The sequence below is a fragment of the Neoarius graeffei genome, chromosome 21, assembly GCF_027579695.1.
Source record: "Neoarius graeffei isolate fNeoGra1 chromosome 21, fNeoGra1.pri, whole genome shotgun sequence".
Lineage (NCBI taxonomy): Eukaryota > Metazoa > Chordata > Actinopteri > Siluriformes > Ariidae > Neoarius > Neoarius graeffei.
The window spans coordinates 60945988-60973575 of record NC_083589.1 but is presented as its reverse complement, the minus strand read 5'-3'; the positions used below and the strand labels follow the sequence as shown (position 1 = coordinate 60973575).

The 27588-nt window shown below is 42.7% G+C and overlaps 1 protein-coding gene across 9 annotated transcripts in view; it reads right to left on the bottom strand.

Moving 5' to 3' along the window:
- The window catches only part of col7a1l (collagen type VII alpha 1-like), a 277370-nt gene that overhangs the window by 207216 nt on the left and 42566 nt on the right, over positions 1 to 27588 (bottom strand). For 4 of the 9 annotated variants that reach the window (XM_060903444.1, XM_060903446.1, XM_060903447.1 and 1 more), the window contains one exon: positions 3595 to 3803. In XM_060903444.1, coding sequence (XP_060759427.1) covers positions 3595 to 3673 — 79 coding nt within the window. In that variant the 5' untranslated portion in view covers positions 3674 to 3803. Of the gene's footprint in view, positions 1 to 3594; positions 3804 to 15588; positions 15671 to 17996; positions 18200 to 27588 lie in introns of those variants that run through there. The other 5 variants (XM_060903442.1, XM_060903451.1, XM_060903448.1 and 2 more) reach the window with 3 other exon arrangements.

Genomic DNA, 27588 nt, shown 5'->3' with positions numbered 1-27588 from the left:
CTCACTGATTACTGTTTATAGTATTTTTTTAATGTTGAAATATTTCATTTAATTATTTTTAAGCCATTTTTGGTCGACAGCATTTCTTTACATGTGCCTCAGACTTCTGCACAGGACTGTACACTACCGTTCAAAAGTTTGGGGTCACTTTGAAATGTCCTTATTTTTGAAAGAAAAGCACTGTTCTTTTCAATGAAGATCACTTTAAACTAATCAGAAATCCACTCTATACATTGCTAATGTGGTAAATGACTATTCTAGCTGCAAATGTCTGGTTTTTGGTGCAATATCTCCATAGGTGTATAGAGGCCCATTTCCAGCAACTCTCACTCCAGTGTTCTAATGGTACAATGTGTTTGCTCATTGCCTCAGAAGGCTAATGGATGATTAGAAAACCCTTGTACAATCATGTTAGCACAGCTGAAAACAGTTGAGCTCTTTAGAGAAGCTATAAAACTGACCTTCCTTTGAGCAGATTGAGTTTCTGGAGCATCACATTTGTGGGGTCGATTAAATGCTCAAAATGGCCAGAAAAATGTCTCGACTATATTTTCTATTCATTTTACAACTTATGGTGGGAAATAAAAGTGTGACTTTTCATGGAAAACACAAAATTGTCTGGGTGACCCCAAACTTTTGAACGGTAGTGTATGTATAAAAAAATATAATTAAAAAATAAAAAACCTTCTCATGAACAGTGTTTGATTTTATGTCACAGAAGTTAAGTTACTATAAGCGCAGGCTAATTGAAGCAGCAAAAATCTAGAAACTGTGCAAAAAGAGCCCATTCCCAGCTAGCTAGCTCTGGTCAATCACATGACAGCTAGCAAACAGAAGAGAGTGAATGCTAGCACACACTTCCTCCAAGACACATAAAGCCAGCTAATTGCATGTTTTCTAAATGCTGCTCATGCTACACTGTCAGAAATAGGGGTACAGTAGGAGTCCATTTCTGTCCCCCAAGGTACAATCTACACTAATGTACCCTCTAGGGCTCATTATTGGACCTCAGGGTAACTATGTGCACCTTTTTAGGGCCAAAAATATACATATATATTCCCTAGCAGTATTTGAAGGGTACAAGTAAGTACCTTAGAGGGTACTGATCCAGCGACAAGCCGTTGTACTCCTAAAAGTACAATAATGTACTTTATTTTCTGAGTGTACATCTACACTGTGTGTTTGTAGACCACGGAACATGATGTTTGCGGATGATATTGTGATATGTGGTGAAAGTAGAAAAGAGGTTGAGTCGGGTTTGGAGAGATGGAGGTATGCACTGGAACGAAGAGGAAGGAAGGTGAGCAGTAGCAAAACAGAATACATGTGCATCAATGAGAATGGAGATGAGAGTGTAGTGAAGATGCAAGGAGCAGACGTAAAGAAAGTTGGTGAATTCAAGTACCTGGGGTCAACTGTGCAGGAAAATGGGGGCTGCGATAGTGAGGTGAGAGAGAGAGTGCAGGCAGGGTGGAGCAGTTGGAGAAGGATTTTGGGAGTCATTTGTGATAGGAAAGTCCCAGCAGAAGTGAAAGGTAAGATGTATAAGACAGTAGTGAGACCAGCTGTGATGTATGGATTGGAGACCGGACCATTAACGAAGAGACAGGAGGCAAAGTTGGAGGTGGCGGAGTTGAGGATGTTAAGGTTTGCGATGGGAGGTTGGACAGGATAAGGAACGAGCACATCAGAGGGACAGCACATGTGGAGAGCTTGGGAATTAAGCTAAGAGAGATGAGACTGAGATGGTATGGGCACATCCTGAGAAGAGATGCAGAGCATGTTGGAAGGAGAATGTTGAGGATGGAGCTGCCATGCAAACAAAAACAAGGAAGGCCAAAGAAGAGATACATGGATGTGGTAAGAGAGGACATGAAAGTGGCGGGTGTGGTAGAGAAGGATGTGGAGGACAGGGAGCAATGGAGACGAAAGATCCGCTGTGGTGACCCCTAACTGGGAGCAGCCAGAAGAAGAAGAAGGATTTTCTGAGAGTGTACATCACTGGTTGGCTGAACATTCAGTGGAAAACGCTATCTACCCTCTTCTGCATACACAGACATCTACGATTTGTTAGCGTTGTTTTGATTGATAGGTGAGAAAGTAATGCCATCCCAGATAATTGTGGCGTCACCAGGAATCAAACTCCCCCGATGAATGAGACAGAGAGAACACTTTGAACCGCTCAGGTACCTGGCACATTCTTTTCACATACCTGTCAGTCACGGAAAACTTTCCGAATACTTCATATAGAGTAGGCGTGTAAAATGACTGCACTTTAGGGCATAGATAAGAGTTAATAATGTCATCTCATACCATCTGTAATGAAGCCTACACACACACACACACTACAAGGTAGAAGCTTCAAAGCATTCACAGGTGCTTTATAGACCATATTCTGCTTCGTCAGAGAGACAGGACAAAGCTGGAAGCATGAGCGTAGATTTAGAGCAGAAAAGGAATTCGGTTAGATGTATCAGACCTGTAAAAGTGCATAAGACATGCAGAAAAAATAAAATAGATAAGAAGAAAGGCAAGGGAAAAACAAGAAGAAAAAATCAATTAAAAAAATAGACTAAATAAAAGCCAAGAAAAAAGTCAAGTAAAATGGACAAAAAAGACAAGAAAAGGGTAAAAAAAAAGACAAGATACAAGTAGAAAAGACAGGAAAAAGGACAAGAAAAAAGACAAAAAGTATAGAAATTTTACAAGAAAACAAGATGAAAAACAAGAAAAAGAAGAAAATGACAAGGAAAAGTCAAGTAAAACATTAAATTGACTAAATAAAAGTCAGGAAAGACTCAAGACAAAGGACAAGAAGAATGTCAAAAAAGACAAGAAGAAAGTCAAGAAAAAGGAAAAAAGACAAAAAAGATAAAAGTCAAGATAAAGGAAAGAAGATAAGGGAAAAGACAAGAAAAAATAATGAAAAACAGAAAAAACAACTTTTATATGAAAAAAGCAGACTTTAAAGAGCATAGTGAATTAAAATGATGCTTGTTAGTGTGGAATAAAATATAAAATAATTTGTTTGGCTGTCTTAATATAAAGTGCAGTGAAGATGTGACTGTGATTGATGTGTTGTGTGTTTACTCAGGAATTTATGGAAAAGGAAGCATAGAGTAATGAAACACTCCTTTTTTAGATTCTAAACTTCAGCGTTGGCTTTACAATGTTCTCTTAGAAGATTAAAAACAAACTAGAGACAGAGATAGAAGCATGAGCGTAGATGATTCAGAGCAGAAAAGGAATTCAGTTAGACGTATCGGACCTGTAAAAGTGCATAAGACATTCAGATGTCCAGGTAAAACAGTGTAAAAGTCCGAATTCACTCCAGTGTGATCTGCCTGGAGAGTTCAGGTGCCATAAAATGTGTGTGTGTGTATATATACTGCTCACATTTTCTGATTTATTATCTCAAACACACAATGACACTCTGGTTTACTTTGGTAAGCTAATTCAATGTTCATGATTTAAAAATGTCTTCTTTGGAAGTGCGTGTTGTCCTCTGGCCCTTATCTGTAAAATAAACGCAGTGTGGTTTTTTTGTCTTTAGTAAACACAGAGAAGCACGTGAGCTCAGAATCAGCCTCGTACCTTCAGCTTGTGCAAACACACTCTGATAGAAGAGAGAAAGAGACAAGAGCAAGATCCACGAATACGAATGATCCATCATCTCTCTCTTTTCTCCTCTATCAGTCGCTCCTTTTGCGTCTCTTCTCTATCTTATCTCTCCTCCAGCAGGCCTGATCTTCTGCGATAATGCTCAGCTTCACTTTATTCAGCTGTGACTTTTCCTCCTTTATCTGACAGAGAGACAGAGAGAGCGTGAAAGGAAGACAGAAGAAACAGAAAGAAAGAGAGAGAGCAAGAGAGAGAGAGAGGGAAAAAGAGTGATCATTATCAGGGTCATGCATATATGTCAAGTGATTTTTTTAAGAGTCACAATATAACCTGTGAATTTTACACAATGTCAAGTCAAGTTTATTTGTATAGCACTTTAAAACAAGACACTGTCACAAAAAGTTTTAGAGAAAATTAAAAACTTTAAACATGAGCTATCCCTAATTTATCGGTGGCAAAGAAAAACACCCTCAGACAACACGAGGAAGAAACCTCGAGAGGAAACAGACTCAAAAGGTGATTGTGAAATCACAGTGTGATTTCACTCAGTCGCTTTTAATGTGTGTGATACTGCTGTGTGAGGGTCAAAATACTGCAAGGGAATAACAAGGGAAAAAAACAAGAAAGATAAGAAAAAAAATAATTAAAGAAAAAGAAAAAAGACAAGAAAATGCCAAAGACATTACAAAATAAAAAAACAAAAAAGACAAGAAAATAGATAAGAAGAAAGACAAGGAAAAAAACAAGAAAAAGAAGGAAAAGACAAGGAAAAATACAATAAAAATAGACTAAATAAAAGTCAAGGAAAAGGTGAAGTAAAATGGACAAAAAAGACAAGAAAAAGGTTTTTTTTTTAAGACAAACAATAGCTAAGAAAAAAGACCAAAAAGGAAAAAAAGACAAGCTACAAGTTTAAAAAAAAAAAAAAACAGGAAAAAGGACCAGAAAAAAAGCCAAAAAGGACAACAAAAAGTATAGGAAAATATACAAGAAAACAGACAAGGAGAAGAACAAGGAAAAGAAGAAAATGACAAGGAATGTCAAGTAAAACATACATTAAATTGACAAAATAAAAATCAGGAAAAAAATCAAGAAAAATAACAAGAAAATTACAAAAAAGATCAGAAAAAGTCAAGATTCTATGATGATCCATGCGAGGATAAATACTGGATACTCCCTATTAGTCAGACAGAACTGAGGAAGCCTTTAGGATGAGAGGCGAAACGTTTTCAAGAATCTTCAAGCAAGTCCAGTTGCTCTCTTCAACCAACCACAGATTAAAAAGTCAAGATAAAAGACAAGGAAGAAGACAAGAAAAATAACAAAAAAAGACAATAAAAAACAACTTTTATATAAAAAAAGCAGACATTTAGCAGCATAGTGATTTAAAATGATGTTTGTTAGTCTCATCTCATCTCATTATCTGTAGCCGCTTTATCCTTCTACGGGGTCGCAGGCAAGCTGGAGCCTATCCCAGCTGACTACGGGCGAAAGGCGGGGTTCACCCTGGACAAGTCGCCAGGTCATCACAGGGCTGACACATAGACACAGACAACCATTCACACTCACATTCACACCTACGGTCAATTTAGAGTCACCAGTTAACCTAACCTGCATGTCTTTGGACTGTGGGGGAAACCGGAGCACCCGGAGGAAACCCACGCGGACAACATGCAAACTCCGCACAGAAAGGCCCTCGCTGGCCACGGGGCTCGAACCCAGAACCTTCTTGCTGTGAGGCGACAGTGCTAACCACTACACCACCGTGCCGCCCATGTTTGTTAGTTTGCAATAAAATATTAAATTATTTGTTTGGCTGTCTTAATATAAAGTGCAGTGAAGATGTGACTGTGATCGATGTGTTGATGTGTTTATTCAGGAACTTATGGAAAAGGAAATGGAGAGTAATGAAACGCTGCTTTTTTAGATTATATACTTCAGCGTTGGCTTTACAATGTTCTCATAGAAGATTAAAAACAAACTAGAGGTAGAGATAGAGATGTATTAAGTTGTGATTAAATTACTTGTATGTATTTTCTTTGCAGATTCAATGGATATATTAAATAATGTATGGACTGATATAAAACATCTATCATGGCTCATCTGTGCCACAGGCATAACTCTAACTGAAGAGTTCTGGAGACTTTGTGGATATTTACTTGCCTCTGTGAGGCTGGAAGCAGAAAGCAGAAGATGAAGAGATGCAGAAGTTGGTAGACTTTCAGGATGATCATACCATCACTGTTGTGGTTTTTATTTCCAGCTAAAAAATTCCAAACATTCAGTTGCATAGATACAGTACTAGTTATCTAGTAGCTAGTTATTGAGCCAAATTAAACCCTCCCCACTGAGTTTGCTCGCTAAATTAAACGTCTTTATTAAGCAGTCATGACGGCTGTAGCTTTACTAACAAGGTCCTGCTAAAGATTAGCTAGTTATGTAGCTAGCTAGTGGGTAAGGTTAAACGTGTTAATTCAAGTCTCATTGGAGGTTAAGAGTTGAGTGAAATGTGGAAGTCCGGAGGATATTAAACAACAATTTCCCAAAATAATTGAATTGAGAAATGTGTACTATTATTAACAATTAATCAAACTGTTAGACATTATTTTATTGGAACATTGTAGATCAAATGTAAGCAGAAAAGGCCCAAATCAAGAAAAGTACAAATGTGTTGAGACTTTTGTGGAAGGAGTCTCCAGTTTCAGCACTTTATAATTGTTTTCTGCCATGAGAAAGAGTCTTTTTTTCAGTAACATGGCAAGATGCACTGTTTTGTCTGATTAACTTCAAGAGAGAAAAGAGTGAACGAATGACTGCTGCTATAACGTAAGCGATAACAGGAACTAATTTGTTTTATGAACATCTCAAAAGATTAAATGTAACTAGAAACAGATAAGACTATAATGTATCATTATTTAATACATAAAAAATTGTAATCATTGTCAAATTCATGTGGTATAATAGGAATTGACAAAAACCCTTGGAGATGTGCTGTTACAGGAAAATAACTTCTCACGACTCTGTTGTTGATTATTTTTCTATAACAGCATATCCTTAAGTGTTTTATTACAACATACAGAAACTGTAGGTTTACAAAATCGTTTAACTGGCAGTGAATAGATCAGTATTATAGATTTATAGCTACTAAATAAGATGATCAATACCAATTTTAGAAAAGTTTAAAAGAAAAAAAAAAATACAGTACTGTACAAACATCTTGGGCATGTCAAGGACCAGACAGGAGAGGAGACCAAATGCACTCGAACCATCCATCCATCCACCCATTATCTGTAGCCGCTTTATCCTGTTCTACAGGGTCGCAGGCAAGCTGGAGCCTATCCCAGCTGACTACGGGCGAAAGGCGGGGTACACCCTGGACAAGTCGCCAGGTCATCACAGGGCTGACACATAGACACAGACAACCATTCACACTCACATTCACACCTACGGTCAATTTAGAGTCACCAGTTAACCTAACCTGCATGTCTTTGGACTGTGGGGGAAACCAGAGCACCCGGAGGAAACCCACACGGACACGGGGAGAACATGCAAACTCCGCACAGAAAGGCCCTAGCCAGCCACGGGTCTCGAACCCGGACCTTCTTGCTGTGAGGCGACAGTGCTAACCATTACACCACTGTGCCGCCCGCACTCGAACCACAGTTTATTAAATTAAAGGGAAGGGAATGGGGGAGTTAGTGGTGGCAGGTAGCAGGCAGGAGGCTGGTAGCTCACCGCAGAGTTGGGCTCCAGGCAGGGCTGCTCACACCGGGCTGATGGAGAAGCAGGTGAGCAGCAGGGCTGGGCAAGCTGGAGATCAGGCGAAGGTACAGGAGAGGCAGGCAAGAGGCAGAGTCGGCAGGACAGAAGGCAGATCAGGTTACCGGGGCTGGAGAGCAGACAGAGTCGGACGGAACTGAATATCTTCAGGAGTCAGAGTAGCAGGAACACAGAGCAGGTTATCACGCTAAGTGTTGCAGACAATCTGACAGAGAGCTACTGGAGAACTGGGGTTAAAATACAGCAGAGGCACTGATTGCAAGTGGCTGCAGGTGAAGGCACTGATTGGCTCATTGCCTATGAGCATGGATAGGTTAGGGTAGTGATTGAATTATGGCAGTGGGTGTGGCCGGTGAAGAGAATGTAGGAAGGTTACTCACTGAGAGTGGCAGGAAAACAGCTCATGACAGAACCCCCCCCCTCAAGGGACGGCCCCAGAAGTCCCCAAAACAAACCCATCGAGACGGGAGGGAGGAGGGGGAGCCCGGCAGAGGGTTAGAACTCCTCAGACCGGTCAGTGTCCATGGCCTCAGGATCCGTTTCAGAATCAGACTCGGGGACAGTAGCGGTTGGCGCATCATCATCCCGACAAGGACCCCTTGGTCGACTCCTCCGGTTGGCCGGCTGGTCCGGATGCAGGCAATGAAAGGTGCTGATGACGGTCTACGATTCTCCCAGCAGGAACCCACATCCTCTCCTCAGGACCATAGCCCTCCCAATCCACCAGGTATTGGAGGCCCCTGCCCCTGCGCCGTGACTTCAGCAGTCACTGGACGGAGTAGACTGGGCCACCATCGATGAGACGAGGAGGAGGAGGAGAAGGTGCAGCTGGGACCAGCGGGCTCTCGTGCACTGGCTTAATCTTTGAGACATGGAAGGTGGGGTGCACTCTCATTGACTTGGGCAGTCAGAGCCGGACAGCAGACTGGCTGATTATCCTCTGGATCAGGAATGGTCCAACGAACCGAGGTGCCAGCTTACGAGACTCCACCTGGAGAGGCAGTTCCTTGGCTGACAACCACACCTTCTGGCCCACCCGGTAGGTGGGCGCAGGCGTCCTCTGCCGGTTGGCTCCAGTGGAGTAGCTGGTGACAGACTTGAGGAGTGCAGCACGGGCTTGAGACCAGGTGCGGCGGCATCGGCGTGCATAGGTGAGGGCAGATGGGCAGGTGACCTCTCCCTCCTGGCTGGGGAACAGGGGTGGTTGGTAGCCATACACGCAGTGGAATGGGGACAGCCCAGTGGCTGAGCTGGTGAGGGAGTTGTGAGAGTATTCCACCCACAGCAGGTGCTCACACCAGGCCCTAGGGTTGCCATGTACCGAAGTGCCTTCTCCAACTCCTGGTTAGGCCGTTCTGACTGGGGTCGGAATGCGGAGGTGAGGCTGGCAGTGGCTCCGAGTAGGTGACAGAACTCCTTCCAGAAAGAGGAGGTGAATTGCGGCCCCCAGTCCAAGACGATGTCCCTGGGCAGCCCATGGATGCAGAAGACATGCTGCAGGACGATCTGGGCGGTCTCTTTGGCTGACGGTAGTTTTGGGAGGGGAACAAAGTGTGCCATGTTGCTAAAGCGGTCCACGATGGTGAGTATGACCGTCATCCCGTAAGAAGGGGGCAGACCCGTAACAAAATCCAGGGAGATGTGGGACCAGGGTTGCATTGGCACGGGCAGAGGCTGGAGCAAACCGGCAGGAGGCCGGCTGGAGGACTTATTTTGATTACAGGTAGGGCAGGCTCAGACAAAGTCTTGCACATCCCTGCTCATAGAAGGCCACCAGAACCGTTGGGCGAGCAGGTGGTAGGTGCGAGTGGAACCAGGGTGGCAGGCCAGACGGGAGTCGTGTCCCCATTGTATAACCTGGGATCGCAGGTCTTCAGGAACAAAGAGACGACTTGCAGGGCATGCACTGGGGCTGGGTTGGTCACGGAGGGCTTCCCGCACTCGTTCTTCAATGTCCCAGGTCAGAGCAGCAACGATACAGGGGTCAGGTAGGATGGGAGCCGGATCCTTGGAGGGGGCATCATCCTTCTGGAACTGGCGGGAGAGTGCGTCAAGCTTGGTGTTGCGAGATCCGGGCCGGTACGAAAGGGTGAAATTGAATCTGGTGAAAAAGAGAGCCCAGCGGGCCTGTCTGGGGTCGAGTCGTTTGGCGGTGCGGATGTATTCCAGATTCTTATGGTCTGTCCAGACCAGGAATGGGACTATGCACCCCTCCAGCCAGTGACGCCATTTCTCCAGGGCGAGCTTGACCGCCAGCAGTTCCCGGTTGCCTATGTCGTAATTGCGTTCGGCTGGTGATAGCCGGCGGGAGAAGAACGCACAGGGGTGGAGTTTGTTGTCATCCGCTGACCTCTGTGAGAGCACTGCCCCGACTCCCACATCCAATGCGTCCACCTCTACGATGAACTGCCGCTCTGCATCTGGCATCCGGAGGACGGGAGCAGTGGTGAACCGAGCCTTGAGAGTGGCAAAGGCTTCGTTGGCAGCCGGAGTCCAGGCGAAGGGCTGTTTGGTGCTGGTCAAGGCGGTGAGGGGTGACGCAATTGCTGTAATTACGAATTAATTTCCTGTAGAAATTTGCGAAGCCCAGGAACTACTGAAGCTTCTTCCTGCTCTCTGGTACTGGCCATGAAGTCACTGCTGAGACCTTGGCGGGGTCCATCTGAATGCTCCCCTCTGCCACGATGTACCCCAGGAACCCCACAGACTTGGCATGAAACTCACACTTCTCTGCCTTGACAAAGAGGGAGTTTTCAAGGAGACGACGGAGCACTTGCTGGACATGCTGGGTGTGTTCGGACAGGGTTTGGGAGAAGATCAGGATGTTGTCGAGGAAAGTGAACACGAACTTGTTCAACATATCTCGCAGGACATCATTCACCAGAGCCTGGAATACCGCTGGTGCGTTGGTAAGGCCAAACGGCATCACCAGGTATTCATAGTGACCGGTGGGGGTGTTGAACGTGGTCTTCCACTCGTCTCCCTCCCTTATCCGAACCAGGTGGTAGGCATTCCAGAGATCGAGTTTGGTGAAGACCGTGGCTCCCTGGAGCAGCTCGAAGGTGGAGGTAAGCAGTGGGAGAGGGTATCGGTTCTTGACAGTGATGTCGTTGAGACCCCTGTAATCAATGCAGGGGCGCAGGGATCCATCCTTCTTTCCCACAAAGAAGAACCCAGCACCGGCGGGAGAGGAGGATGGACGGATGAGGCCAGCAGCCAGAGAGTCACTGATGTAATCCTCCATCGACTTCCTTTCCGGGGCGGACAGAGAGTAGAGACGGCCCTTGGGTGGTGCAGTGCCTGGGAGGAGATCAATGGCACAGTCGTAGGGCCGGTGAGGGGGCAAGGAAGTGGCCTTGGCTTTGCTGAATACCTCCCGAAGGCTGTGGTAACACACTGGGACATTAGTGAGGTCAGGGGCAGAGCTGGCAGGTGGAGTATGGGGGGTTAGAGTGGCGGCTCATAAACAGGTCCGATGGCAGTCCTTGCCCCATTCTCTTATCGCTCCAGTGGCCCAGTCGAGGTGAGGACTGTGCTGGCGGAGCCATGGATAGCCCAGGATGAGAGGTTGGCTGGGGGAACGGAGCAGGTGAAACTGGATGGTTTCGTGGTGGTTGCCTGACAGAGTCATCGGGACAGGGGCAGTGAGGCGGGTGACGGTGCCAAGGCGATGGCCATCCAGCGCCCTGGCTGGAACGGGGGAGGATAAGTGATGGCTTTGCAGACCCAACTGGCGCGCAAGCTCGGTGTCCATGATGTTTGCCTCGGCACCAGAGTCAACCAGGGCGGCCAGGGTGTGGGTGGAATCCAACAGACGGAGGCAAACTTGGAGCATCGGTTTCTGGCTGGTGGAGGACTGGATGGTCATTGAGCTCAGCCGGGCCCCTGCTATGTCCGGTGAGCTCGGGCTTTTACTGGGCAGGAGGCAGCACGGTGACCGTCACCCCCACAGTACAGGCACAGATTGGAGGTGATCCGACGCTGGCACTCTGCTGGACTGAGGGAAGCACGGCCGATCTCCATGGGCTCTGACTGGTCCAGAAGGCTCGGCGGAGAAGCAGCAGGAGGCGACTCAGTCGCCAGCGGCAGGAGGGCTTTTACTGGGCAGGAGGCTGCACGGTGACCGTCACCCCCACAGTACAGGCGATCCAACGCTGGCACTCTACCGGGCTGAGGGAAGCACAGCCGATCTCCATGGGCTCTGACTGGCCCAGAAGGCTCGGCGGAGAAGCAGCAGGAGGCGTAGAAGGGGCTGGGTTACTCCGTGCGCTGGTGACTGACTGAGTCTGGCGGGCCCTCTCTCATCGACGGGTCTGGATCCGGCGGTCAATGCGAACGGCCAGGGCAATGGCCTCATCGAGTGTTGATGGTTGCTCGTAAGAGACCAATTCGTCCTTCATGTAGTCGGCCAGGCTGTGCAGAAAGGCGTCCACCAGCGCCTGCATGTTCCACTTGCTGCGCCGGGCCAAGGTCCGGAAATCAATCGAGTAGTCAGCCACTGTTCATCTGCCTTGGCGAATACTCATCAGTCCTCCGGATGCCTCTACTGACGACGAGCCCAGGTCGAAGACCTTAGTCATCTCCTCTGCAAACAGGGAGAAGGAGGCACACGCCAGTGTCCGGCGTTCATACTCAGCAGTTCCCCACAGGCGGGTGCGGCCAGTCAGATGAGTGATGACGAAGGCCACCTTCGCTGCCTCCGACGCGAAGGTTCTGGGCTGCAGGTCAAACACCAACCGGCAGCTGGTCAGGAAAGCACGGACTTGGGAGGGGTTACCGTCAAAACGCTCCGGACTGCCAACCTTGGGTTCCGGGGTATCGAGTGCAGCAGGAGCACCTGCCGGAGCTGGCACGTCAGCGGCGGGTATGACAGGGGCTGATGCATTGACGGGTGGTGGTGGTTGACTCGGAGGAGCAGGGGGTGCTAGGGCGGTGAGCAGCTGGAGTGCTTGGTCCAGTCATTGTTGCTGTTGCTGGAGCTGTTGCTGCTGCTGATGACCAAGCTGGATCAGGGCTGCAATGTCGGCAGACATCCGACTGACATATCCTTCGGTGCGCTGCAGCCGGTCTAGGGCAGATGGTTCGGGCACCGACTCCATGTCTTGGTCAGATCGTTCTGTCAAGGACCAGACAGGAGAGGAGACCAAATGCACTCGAACCACAGTTTATTAAATTAAAGGGAAGGGAATGGGGGAGTTAGTGGTGGCAGGTAGCAGGCAGGAGGCTGGTAGCTCACCGCAGAGTTGGGCTCCAGGCAGGGCTGCTCACACCGGGCTGATGGAGAAGCAGGCGAGCAGCAGGGCTGGGCAAGCTGGAGATCAGGCGAAGGTACAGGAGAGGCAGGCAAGAGGCAGAGTCGGCAGGACAGAAGGCAGATCAGGTTACCGGGGCTGGAGAGCAGACAGAGTCGGACAGAACTGAATATCTTCAGGAGTCAGAGTAGCAGGAACACAGAGCAGGTTATCATGCTGAGTGTTGCAGACGATCTGACAGAGAGCTACTGGAGAACTGGGGTTAAAATACAGCAGAGGCACTGATTGCAAGTGGCTGCAGGTGAAGGCACTGATTGGCTCATTGCCTATGAGCATGGATAGGTTAGGGTAGTGATTGAATTATGGCAGTGTGTGTGGCCGGTGAAGAGAATGTAGGAAGGTTACTCACTGAGAGTGGCAGGAAAACAGCTCATGACAGGGCACCCTGTTTTATTTTTTTCCATACAAACATTCTTATAGATTTCTATTTTAAAATTTCTACATTATCAAGTCAGTACAAAAACATTTTAGAGTTTTTGTTCCTGCTTTGGATTATGAAACCCTTCCCGCCTATTTACCTGCACCTGACGAGCTACCTACCATCCGCACGGTCAAAGTCTATAAAAAGCTGCTGACTCTGAGCCCTTTTAAAGCTTGTGGCCCTGACGCAATTCCAAACCGCATTTTCAAGACCTTTGCCCTTGAACTTTCCGAGCCGGTAACCTACATTTTCAATCAGTCGCTTTCATCCAGTGTGTTCCCTACTGTGTGGAAAGATACTTATATCTCGCCTATACCAAAGACGTCGCCTGTTTCCTTTGACAGCAACTTATGACCTATTGCGCTAACAGCATGCCTATCAAAGGTATTCGAGGACTTTGTTGTTGGGTGGCTCATGGAGGGCATTAAGGAACATATCGATCCTAATCAGTTTGGCTCCCTGAAAGGCCGGTCCACCACCTTTTGCTTACTGGATATGTTGCACAATTGGCTTTCGGCACTTGAATCACCCGGAACTTACCTAAGGGTGTGCTTCTTAGATTTCTCAAAAGCCTTTGATCATATTGACCACAACATCCTCGTATGTAAGCTTTTGGGAATGGGTGCCAGATCTGGTATCATAAGATGGGTCTGCAGCTTTTTATCGCAGAGGCGACAAGCCGTGAAGCTCGATGGGCTACTTTCTAAGTGGGCCCCTGTGCATGCCGGTGTTCCACAAGGAACCAAACTCTGTCCAATACTATTCCTCGTGATGGTCAATGACCTAGCATGTAGATCTCCCCTAAAATCGAGCTACTGGAAATACGTAGACGACGTACTATGTCTGAAGTAGTGCCCCGCAGCTCCCAATCTGCCTTGCAGACAGATCTCGACAGCATCACAAACTGGGCGAAAGAAAATTCCATGAACCTTAACTCAAAGAAATGTAAGGAACTCCGCATCTCTTTCCTTACAAATGACCCTGATGTGCCTCAGCTAACAGTCAATGGTGCACCTCTTGAAAGAGTAGATTCACACAAAGTGTTAGGTGTCACCTTATGTGACAATTTGAAGTGGAACCTAAACATCGAGGAGATTGTTACTAAAGCCTCCAGGCGTCTGAATATGTTAAGGATTCTGAAGCGCGCTGGAGTTCCAATCACGCACCTTGCCAATATCTATTCCGCACTCATCCGATCAGTGATGGAATATGCATGCCCAGTATGGAATAATGCCATTCAGTCACATCTTAATCGACAATTGGAACGAGTTCAAAAATGTGCTATGAGAATCATCATCCCTGGCGCTGACTACAAAACGGCTCTGTCATAGTGTTCCCTACCAATCCTGTCCGAAAGGAGGAATGAAATCTGCAAGAAAGTTTTCCAAGGAGCATGTGAGGCATCATCGAGACTATATGTTAATGTCCCACCCAGGTAACAAGAGATCCACGGTCGGTCTTTACGAAACAATGACAGGATTTCCCTACCGAGATGTACCGTAGAACTGAAAGGTACAAGCGGAGCTTTTTTCCGGCTATGGCCTTTTTAAATTCTAAATTTTTTAATTAAATTAAATTAAATTATTTTTATAGTTTGAATTAAAGCCATATTTTTATATTAAATGTATGTAACATAATATATAATTATTTTTATTGTAAATTTTTACAGTAATGTAAACATGTTGTATTTCACTATGTGCTAAAACATGTATAATAAACCCTCATTATTATTATTATTATTATTATTATTATTATTATTATTATTATTATTTTAGAGTTCCAAACATTTGGGTTTTTTTCCAGCACAAAATTAAATGTTACAGAAAAAAAAGTTTGTATCTGATCAGTGTATTCCATAAGAGATCACTTTTCAGATGAAAAAAGAAAGCATAATGAAGGCTGCTGGGTTTTGGTGTAAAATGAAGAAGTGAGTGTGACAGTCAAAGTGTCCAGAAGAACTGTGGCTGGTTCTGGAAGATGCTCAGGAAAACCTACAGATCATTTCCGCATAAAACTGACCTCACTGGACCTGAGACGGAAATATATATATATATATATATATATATATATATATATATATATATATATATATATATATATTTTTTTTTTTAAACCAAAGCCTCGTCTCACACCAAATACTGACTTTGTTTCATTTATTATGGCTTACTGATTACTGTTTATAGTATTTTTTTTAATGTTGAAACATTTCATTTCATTATTTTTAAGCCATTTTTGGTCGACAGCATTTCTTTACATGTGCCTCAGACTTTTACACAGAATTGTATATCTATATATTTTTTTTTTATCTCAGAGTCAGATCTGGAATAGCCCCAGCGTTGGTTTTAAGACTTCCCATCTTCCGTTCATTGATTTATAGAGCATTGATGCTGTCAGAAGTTACCATGGCATTTTAGCAACAGAGAACTGAGCGTGTTTGTGTGTGTGTTCACATACCAGTGAAAGTCAGTCTTGTTCCTGCATGTAAGGCCACATGTTCTCATCCTACTGGCTCCATTCCAGGATTAACAACTCACTTCTCACACACACACACACACACACACACACACACACACACACACACACAGATACCTAAAGCAGAAGGTATATGAATATACGTATCAGCTTCGTGTCTCAGTGATTTGGGCTTGAACATGCCGCTTTCAGTGTTATTTTGAGGATCTGATCCTACAGTTGCAACGTTACTTCACAGGTGTGGCTGTGATCTGTGCTTAAGGGATAAAAAACAGCTTTATAATGTTTGTCTGATGCTGCGAAGTGCAGTTAGACCCACAGTGAGCTGTGGCTTGGCTCAGTAGATACAAGGTTCCTCAGATCTTCCCCATGTCTCTAAATGTCAGCTGGTTCTACATAACAGCATTTCGCTACTTTATAAAGGATTATCCCTGTAGGTGTGAAATTGCTTGTCACACTCAGCTGTAGACTTAAATGCGCAGGAGCCTGAATTGTTACACTATATACTGTACACACACCCACACACACTCAAACACACACCCACACACTCAAACACAACCACATAGATAAGGCTACTATTTTGTGTGTGTGTGTGTATATATATATATATATATATATATATATATATATATATATATATATATATATATATAAATATATATATATAAAAAAGGGTGCATCAGTTGCCCTCACTTTCATAAAATCTGATGCATTTTTGTTTGGGTGTTCCTTTTCACCAATAAAGACATCCTGTAAAATTTTTTGACCATATTTAAAAGTCTAATGGTGGCACCATGAGGTTCATTTTTTGCCAAAAAACGCTTATTTTATGTTTTCGCGTAAGGTTTGAATCACAATGTTGGACTCCATTTATTGATTTCTTGTGACCCAGAGATCATGTTAAGAACCTTTGCAAGGGATTGAGAAGCATTAATGTGATTCATAATACATTTGTATTGTTTAAAAGTAGCTGAACAATGATTCAATGAACAGCTAAAACTCAAACTGTGCTTGATAATATATTTAGAATATGGACTAAAAATGTGTATCTAAGATATTTGGTATACTCTATAAGGTGCCATAATGTTTCATGAAAAGTGATCGAAATTTTGTCATAAAAGTCATAAAATAGCAGCTTTTTCCATAACTTTGAGCTCCTGGTGCCACCATTACACTTTTGAATTTTGTCAAAATATTTCACCCAGTGTGTTTTCTTACCAAAAGGAACATAAAAACAAAAATGCATCATGATCAGAGGAACTTTTCATTTTTAGGGGGCAACTGATGCACCCTAATATATATATATATATATATATATATATATATATATATATATATATATATATATATATAAATAAACATAAACACATTGTTACTTTATACACAACAAACACACACACTTGGTACCAAAAAACCTTTTCTCATACCATTAACAGTCATGTTTGTAGCTTAGCAAAAGCATTAAAGTGATGGAATGCCTTTGCTTTGTGCACTTAAGGTCAAAAGCCTGGCAGATTCACAGAGTGTCTCATCCAAATGAAAAAAGGAAAAAGAATAAGAAGAGTGTAAATTGTTTGGCAACAGAATAAAAGTCCTTAAATGAAAGACATCGCTGTTTAATGTCCTCACCACATTAGCACACATAACCTCATCATTGCAAAGTCTGTCATTAAATTTGCATTATAATAGAAATGTACTGTCTCCACTATTACCGCTGCCCTCTCCATCATAAATCCTAAAAGAAATTAACAACAATAAAGGTTTTTAAAAAAAAAGGCATGAGTGATGAGCGATTTGAGTCTAAGGGTTTAGAAATGTGAAGTATATCACAATATGCACATCCTTCGAAGGAAACAAATAAGAAAATTAATGGGGAAAAGAGCCACTATAACTAATTTTAGCTGGTACACATGTTCTTGCGTTGTCATGGACTTTCTAAACCCTTTCATTATCACTGAGCAACTTCAGTCTTTACCTGAATGTCTTGTATAACCCTGACTGACACACGTTCCACTTCAGATCAGGTCTAAAGGCAATGAAACGATGAAAACATCTTCCTTTTTGGTTCAATTCCAAGCATTTTTGGAAATATTGTTTGTTGTATTTTTGCAGGATGTTTCATTAATAACTTCTTGAAACCATGGGGGGGGGGGGGGGGTAATAAACATTTGCACTCAGTGCTGTACTTTACAGAGTAACTGCAACACAAACACTTTGTGACTGGCCAGTGTCCAAATAAAGAGAATGAATGCTTGGCAGAAACATGGCAGTGTGACGCAAAAGCAGTGGCTTACAAATGCAGAATGCGGGGGGGCAAAGGAATGAAAGACAGAAAGAAGAATGCAAAATGCCATCAATTCAAATTCAGCTGTTCTCTCATATCAACTTACCTCTGTCATCCAGGTATACGGTCCCACCGAAGTGCACGCACACACACACACACACACACACACAGCTCCCCTGGACGTATACACACAAATGTCCACTGTAAATCCTGCACCGAACTTTCTTACAACAGCCGAAGAACCTCCACGAGTCTTGGGATGAAGGTTGCTTGGGGAAAAAAAAAGTGCCAATATGGATGAATGGATGAATGAGTAAATGAATGAAGCACACACCTCTCGGAGTGCAAGTTCAGGGGGTGTGTGGATGTGCAGCAACAGGTCGAGTTGGCTAAAGCAACTGAAAGAGAGTGAAAGTATGAAAAGTGGGTGTGTGGAGAGAGGAGGGGGGTAGGAGCAAGCAACAGGGGCTGGAGGGCACTGACTCGTTCCTTCTCTCCTTCAAGAAAATATTTGTTGTCCACTCCAAACACACACACACACACACACACACACACACACACACTCCCTCTATCTTTTTGTTTTTGTTGTAAAGAGAGCTGGAATGTATCTTCTGCTGCTCATACATCCAGAAAAAGACTCAGTACTCTCTCTTACTGCTCAGTAAACTGTTTCATTATAAAAAGTATTATTCTAACCACATTCACTGGATATGAGCAATTGCACACTCTGATTGGCTACTCCACTACTAGGATATCAGCTCATATACCGTGAATAGAGAAAAACAAAATGGCGGAGCGTGTTGCTGAACCAACCGAGGACGAAATAAAAACTCTACTCAAAAACAACCGCCCCCAAAAAAGCAACAAAATACGGAATGAAAGTATTTGATGGTAGGAAAGCATCTCTTTTTTATTTTTCAAGAATTATTATTACCATCGCATTTTTCACAAATTGCTCCGGTCATTTCGCTGGTTTCTTTACATTCTTCATCTTTAAGCATTAAAATTTGTTGAATTTTTTTAGACTGATTCAAAATCTCAAAGAAGTTTGAAAATTACACAACTCAAATGTCCAAGGAAGAATTAAATAAATATCTAAAGCTATTCTATTCCTCGGCACGACAGCAAGACGATACTTTCTACAAAAAACAATATTAACCTCAATTCGTGCAGCCATCGATAGGTTTTTAAGAAGTCCACCTAAGCAGAAATTATTTTATTGGATGTTTTGTATAAAGTTTTTATTTATTGAATTTGCAAAAAATAAAAATGAAAGTGGTCTGTTTCTCAAAATCCAGTGGATGTGGATAGAATAAAACAGTTAATCCACTCAATCTCATTGTACACGGATTATAGACAACTTGGTGCTACGCACCTCGTTGGCTATCAGCTCATGTACAACTTGATTTTGTAACTGTTAATTATAACTCCTGTTAATGTTGATGATGTTTATATTAATGCACTTGTTCTAACACATTGTTTCTATAGCAACCGCTCATTCACAGGAACAATTTACATACACAGATTTTTTTTAAAAATGATATGGTGAATATAGTGATGTTTATTTAACTTGTATGGAAGGAGTCCACAGTGTCAGCACTATGTAATGATCATTAAGTTTTCTGCCATGAAAATAAAAGCTTTAGAGTTTCTCGATAACGTGGCAAGCTGAGATATGTATATTTTTTTATCTGAAGAGAGAGAGAAAATAACAGAGGCTGGTGAGCAAACTTTTAGCCGATATAACGCAAGTCTTCTTCTTCTTCATGTGTCAGGTCCATCGTGGCCCTCCAGTCGTCTCTGTTGTCAGCTAAGCGTGTGAACTCTGTGTTCTTGAGGTGGTTGTTTGTGTATTCTCTCAGACTGTTGGTGAATGGTATTCGCTCTCTTCCTTGGCTTTTCTTATCCTCAATCTTGCCACACAGTATCAATTTTTCTAAACCACATTTCAATTGTCGCTCCCTAACTGTCTTGATAAGTGTTCTTTGGATTTGTGCCATCCTCAATATATCCACATTTGATTTCTTTTTTTAAAATATTTTTTTGGCCTTTTTTCACCTTTTTATTGGATAGGACAGTGTAGAGACAGGAAATAAGCGAGAGAGAGACAGGGAAGGATCAGGAAATGACCTTGGGTCGGAATCAAACCCGGGTCCCCGGATTTACGGTATGGCACCTTATCCACCTGAGCCACGACGCCCCCCCACATCTGATTTCTTTTCTGTCCATGATATTCGCAGAATTCTTCTCAGGACCCACAACAGCTCTAGTTTTCTCAACAGCTTCTAGTTTCTTTGTCAAATCGTTAGTTAGTGTCCAACATATGTGTATACCACACATACGCTTTGAGGATCTGAAATTTTGTACTTAGCGTGATGTTTCTGTTTTTAAAAATAGGACTCATCTTGTTGAAAGTGCCTTTTGATACAGCGATTCTCTTCTTTATTTCCTTTTCACATCTTCCATCTGATGTTATGGTGAATCCAAGATATAAGGTAAGTCTCATCTCATCTCATTATCTGTAGCTGCTTTATCCTGTTCTACAGAGTCGCAGGCGAGCTGGAGCCTATCCCAGCTGACTACGGGCGAAAGGCGGGGTTCACCCTGGACAAGTCGCCAGGTCATCACAGGGCTGACACATAGACACAGACAACCATTCACACTCACATTCACACCTACGCTCAATTTAGAGTCACCAGTTAACCTAACCTGCATGTCTTTGGACTGTGGGGGAAACCGGAGCACCCGGAGGAAACCCACGCGGACACGGGGAGAACATGCAAACTCCACACAGAAAGGCCCTCGCCGGCCACGGGGCTCGAACCCGGACCTTCTTGCTGTGAGGCGACAGCACTAACCACTACACCACCGTGCCACCCCTATAAAGTAAGTAAGAACAGGAAATAATTTTTTTTTTTTTGGATGCTCCACAACATTAAAAGTAACTGGGAAAAAAAAATTCAGGGTTTCTCTTTTCATAGCCAAGGACTCCTATTAACTTAAAAAACAATACTGAAGCCCTTTACACACAAATTTATTGTACAAACTATTAAATATTAGACTTATTATTTAAACATGTACAATACAATTTTAGCTAATTATTGCAGACAGGGAGCTTTTTATTTATTTATTTATTTATTTTTTATTACAACCCCGATTCCAAAAAAGTTGGGACAAAGTACAAATTGTAAATAAAAACGGAATGCAATGATGTGGAAGTTTCAAAATTCCATATTTTATTCAGAATAGAACATAGATGACATATCAAATGTTTAAACTGAGAAAATGTATCATTTAAAGAGAAAAATTAGGTGATTTTAAATTTCATGACAACAACACATCTCAAAAAAGTTGGGACAAGGCCATGTTTCCCACTGTGAGACATCCCCTTTTCTCTTTACAACAGTCTGTAAACGTCTGGGGACTGAGGAGACAAGTTGCTCAAGTTTAGGGAGAGGAATGTTAACCCATTCTTGTCTAATGTAGGATTCTAGTTGCTCAACTGTCTTAGGTCTTTTTTGTCGTATCTTCTGTTTTATGATGCGCCAAATGTTTTCTATGGGTGAAAGATCTGGACTGCAGGCTGGCCAGTTCAGTACCCGGACCCTTCTTCTACGCAGCCATGATGCTGTAATTGATGCAGTATGTGGTTTGGCATTGTCATGTTGGAAAATGCAAGGTCTTCCCTGAAAGAGACGTCGTCTGGATGGGAGCATATGTTGCTCTAGAACCTGGATATAACTTTCAGCATTGATGGTGTCTTTCCAGATGTGTAAGCTGCCCATGCCACACGCACTAATGCAACCCCATACCATCAGAGATGCAGGCTTCTGAACTGAGCGCTGAGAACAACTCGGGTCGTCCTTCTCCTCTTTAGTCCGAATGACACGGCGTCCCTGATTTCCATAAAGAACTTCAAATTTTGATTCGTCTGACCACAGAACAGTTTTCCACTTTGCCACAGTCCATTTTAAATGAGCCTTGGCCCAGAGAAGATGTCTGCGCTTCTGGATCATGTTTAGATACGGCTTCTTCTTTGAACTATAGAGTTTTAGCTGGCAACGGCGGATGGCACAGTGAATTGTGTTCACAGATAATGTTCTCTGGAAATATTCCTGAGCCCATTTTGTGATTTCCAATACAGAAGCATGCCTGTATGTGATGCAGTGCCGTCTAAGGGCCCGAAGATCACGGGCACCCAGTATGGTTTTCCGGCCTTGACCCTTACGCACAGAGATTCTTCCAGATTCTCTGAATCTTTTGATGATATTATGCACTGTAGATGATGATATGTTCAAACTCTTTGCAATTTTACACTGTCGAACTCCTTTCTGATATTGCTCCACTATTTGTCGGCGCAGAATTAGGGGGATTGGTGATCCTCTTCCCATCTTTACTTCTGAGAGCCGCTGCCACTCCAAGATGCTCTTTTTATACCCAGTCATGTTAATGACCTATAGAGGGATTTCACTGACGTCACCCGAAACCAGAAGTAAACAGACCCTGCGCCATTTTGGAAGACCAACAAACTCGTGATTAGGGGAAAATAACAGCAGCGGTATGTGAACCCACGAGAATAAAGTGGAGTGGCAAGCGACTTAAACAAACAAATCTGAGCTGTTTTATTTATGATTTATTGGCCCAACAGTAGACTTGAAAGAAACCTGTGTGAGACTTGGCAAAAAACTGTGGATATAATGGATAAGTCTGTGCATGATCTGCGGACACTTTGAGGTAAGCAAACGCAAGAAATTCAGATTTAAAACATGCTAAATTGGCCCCAAGTTGATAACTGTATGAGGAGCAAGCCTCCCAGACTTCTACAATTTAATAATAATAATAATAATAATAATAATAATAATAATAATAATTTAGGATGGTTTGGGGCTTGCTCTCCATCCGATTATATAAATAAAGCATAGTTGCTGTGTAGGCATATATCATAAATACATATGTATAATTTGGATAAATTAACCTAAATTATGGATACTTTAATAGTAACAAAAAGTATTAATTTTTCAACTGAAAACATATATTATTAAAAGATAAATATCAACAAGATTACCTTGGCCATAACTATGTGTAGGTTATTCTTAACAACAGCTGTAATATCACGACCCAAGCAACTAACAACATAATTGTAAGCCTGTAGCCCTTTGTAGGCTTTCAAGTCATCAGCAGTGTAGGCACTGGGTGTAAACAACAAATAGTTTACAATGTCTGGGTAGCAAACAGATGGCAGAATTGGTGTCCGGTCCTCCTTATGTTTCCATTCTCCCTTGCCACGAGTCTTATCATATGGGTCAAACCCATCAATCACAGCCAGTTTCTCCACATACCGTGCCCTTTCTGCAGCTGGTAATGTACTCACATAACCAGAATTATCATCCATCGTGTCACTTTACTCTCGCTCATACTTTGTTTTATATTGTGAGTGCATGTACTTGGTCTTCCAATATGGCGCCTAACAAAATATCGCGGCGCGGTGACGTCATGCGGTAGCCCTCTATTGCCAATTGACCTAATGAGTTGCAGTTTGTTCCTCCAGCTGTTCCTTTTTTGTACCTTTAACTTTTCCAGCCTCTTATTGCCCCTGTCCCAACTTTTTTGAGATGTGTTGCTGTCATGAAATTTCAAATGAGCCAATATTTGGCATGAAACTTCAAAATGTCTCACTTTCAACATTTGATATGTTGTCTATGTTCTATTGTGAATACAGTATCAGTTTTTGAGATTTGTAAATTATTGCATTCTGTTTTTATTTACAATTTTTACTTTGTCCCAACTTTTTTGGAATCGGGTTTGTAAAATTGTCATTAGATTCCAGTTGTCATTATTTACAGTCATGACAATCGATTTAATGATGGATTTCCATCACTGTGGCCAAATTAGAAAATCACAGACCCCACTTTGGCTTTCATTAATAAAACTTGTATTTGTTGCAAATCTCCTCTGTGGTACAAGGGGAATAAACCACTTTGGGGTGTGCTGTTATCAGAAAATAAATAACTTCAGGGTGAATTTGCCACTGTTTGTCCTTGCCGTGTCAACACCGAATTTGGTGTAAGACTCCATTTCCTGGATTGCACCTCTACCAGGGGCGATTTCTCAGAGACAACAAGGGAAGCCGAGCTTCCCCTAAAATTCTCTCCCCAAACTGCGGCGTCTACGACGTTGAATTCTCATTAAAACAATAACTTGCATAACATAATATATGCCCAAGATTGTATTTATGTTCATAACTATCCTGTAACTTATTTGAGTGATGTCTGACGAACTTGCAGTTCGCTACAAGAATCACCTTTGCTGCCAGGCTGTAACCTTTCTTATTTCAATGGGATCTATGGACTGGCAGCAGTGTTGCCAGATTGGGCGGTTTTAAGTGCATTTTGGCAGGTTTTGAACATATTTTGGGATGGAAAACGTCAGCAGTATCTGGCAACACTGACTGGCAGCCGGGTATCCGTTACAGTCTACGAGACGGCTCTGAACAGCCAATTTCGGCTAGTTGTTATTGGTTAAAATCAACAAAATCGTCACTTCCAGGGAAGCCGGGCTTCTCTGGGACTAAACAAGACAGTGGGAGGGACAAGAAGCCGGGCTGATAAAGGATTATTGGAGGTAGTGTTTGAAAGACATGAGGAGGGCGGTACTTCAGCGAGGAACACGGAAGTATGATCAGTCAGTCCCTAGCGGATGTCGAGAAAGTGTAGTCGTGTGCTAAAATGCTGCCCGAATTTCTTTTCATATAAACGTTTCTTCTCATTGATGTCTCTGTACATTACTCTGTAAATAAATGTAAATATTACTCGTTGTGCTCTGTTAACTTTCATCCATTCTATCAGTTTGATCATTCGTGAATTCACTCATTTATTTCATTTGTAGTTCAATCTGGTTGTAGGCTAGCTTGAGCCTTATTGGGATCTGCAGTGCTAGCTGCTAACAGAAATTGGTGAAGTCTCTGGAAAGCACAACCAGCTGGTATGACAGGGTCACAGACCATTTTCTGGAAAAGGAGCGGAGGGCAGAATTTGTGTATAAATAGTGTTCATGTTCATGTATCTGAAGTGTGTATATTGTTCAGTAATGTTAAGAGAATGGTGGGCTCTGTGTTATAGGTTATACCTGGGTATAATATTCAAGGTTCTGTGTGTTGCATAGCCTACCTGGTTATGAATTTCCAGACTGTGTTGCAGAAGATGTTCAAGGATGTGTTGCACAGCTGGGTGTTGTGTTAAAGACTCTGTGTTGCATATCAGGGTATGATGTTCAAGGCTCTTCGTTGAATAGCCAGTGATTTTTGGATGTTTGATATTTTTGATTAAGGATATGAGGCACTAGCCTGGCAAGCCAGACTATAACATGAAATGTACAAGCAAAAATACTTTCTGCCACTAGGTAGGGTTGTCTAGTTCACTATGCTAATGGGGCACACCTTTCTATGCTTTGATATCCGGCCTACAGGTTTTACGATGAATGTGTAAAATGGGCTTCCCCTGTTTTAAAAACCAGCAGCCGCCACTGGCCTCTACCTACAAACAATGCCACCATGGACTCCAAATCCCAGTTCACAAGCTCAAGCTCACCTGATTACTGACTGCACACACCTGGACCTAATCACCGCCACACTACATAAACACACTCCCAACACAAACACTTTACAAAGTATTCGTTCAGCTCCTTTGCTCATGTTTGGTAGTTCTGGTTTAGACCCACGCTTGCTTTCTCATCTTTGCTCTTTGGTAGCCTGTTTGTACATCACCTGATCTTTTGCCTGTGACCTTGTTATTGCAATTTGGATTTATTTGTGATTGCCTGCAGTCTTTGTTTTTAATAAACTCATTCACTGTAACTGTTGCTGTCTCTGCTGATTGATCGTACTTAAGGTCTTTAAGCATACATCATGATTTGTTGTTACAATTTTGTTGTCTGGAAAAAAATATTTTTTTGAATAACTATCCCAAAAATGAACACTTTCATGTCAAGGGCGAATGTATGCATGCGAAAAAGCAATGTATATTTTTTCCCAGCAGGTTCGAATAATATTTTTAAAATATTTCGCCCATGAAAGGAACCCAGTTAACCAATCAGGGTGCAGGTTGTGTAAACGTCATTACACTATTGCAGGCTTGGCAGAGTCTCTTATTCAGTTTGGCTGCACTTACTCCCATACTATTAGTACGCAAAAAGCAGTATATAGGGTGTCTGAATACTCAGTAGACATTTTATAGTAGTCGAAAAATACCTTTACGTCTCAAAAGCCAGCGCTGTTTGACAAAGGAAACAAAATTATGAAACATGGGCTGTAGTTTACTTTGTGATGAGTCTCAGCAACTCCTGAACCAACCAAGCAGTGAAGCTCTCTGTGTTCTCGCCTACTTCTCAGTACAAGATGTACCTAACATTTTCTCCCCCCCCCACATCTTTTTGTAAAAGAATAAGCACCAGCTCATCACCGCTTGTCGACTCCATCGTCACGCGATGTTTTTGTGAAATGCTCACATAATCGCATTGCCTTTAATGTGAATATTTATGTTGCGTTAAATTCGTTAATTTTTTTTTGCACTTTCACATCATTCATTCATCATTTATCTACGAGATAATATTTTCTGATATCCAGCCCATGCAGTTCAAGCCAATGAGGAGAGATTTTCAGGACAAGCTTGAACCTAACACAAGCCAAAACTCCCTGCATTTCCCTGCCTTCATATCAACTTCCCCTAATCCTTTTAACTTCTGGCTTTAACATATCATTCAAGATCCACGATTAATTATTCAGGAACTAGAGTAAAACTAATAGATAAGGTATGTGATGAATGTAAATCTGGACCAGCTGATGGCTCCTGGGAGTTTAAAGCTTTAAGGTTTGGCAAAAGGATCAGATCGATCAGATCAGAGAGATTATTTTGTGCTAAAGGTGTGTTTAACCTGGATACATAAATACACCAACTGGGATTTACTAAGATCCTAAATAACACTTGCCAATTTGTGTGTGCAAGAGGATAAATTGTGTGTTAAGTCACATGCAAAAAAGGGGAACAAAACAATCAATACCGTAAATGTGGATTTTAGTTGAAAGAATCTGTTTATAACTGTTGTGAATCTGTCTTTCTAAGAGACTCCTGGAAGAGTCAAATTATAAACCTTGGCCCATGCACACAAAACTAATTGCACACTCTGAAAAAAGGGTACTAAACTGTACTGTCCTTTTCACAGCAGTGCTACCCTCAAGGCTACATCTTCTGTACTTTTAGTGTGTACGTATACACTTACCGTTAAATTATTTCAAGTACATAATTGGACCTTAAGGCCCACTTTTGTACCTTTAATTACATTTTAGAATAAAACTAGATGTAGATTTCCTGGTAAATGCTACATACTGTACTAAAGGTATAAAAACGGGCTCAAGGGTACCGCCCTACTGACAAAGAAAAGCCTGGTTTAGTAAACACCAAACATTATTCCAGTTAAAGGTTGAAGTTAAAATGCAACATGAACGCAAAATAAAAGAGTGAACCACAAGCTCTGTTCATGAAGAACAGTACTGTCCGAAAGTCTTATTCACCCTATATTTTTTCATAAAACTTTGTTACAGATTTCTATTTTGCGACTTCTACATTACTGAGTCAAAACATTACAAAAACATTTTAGAGTCCAAACATTCCAGCGCAAAATTAAATGTTACAGAAAAAAATAGT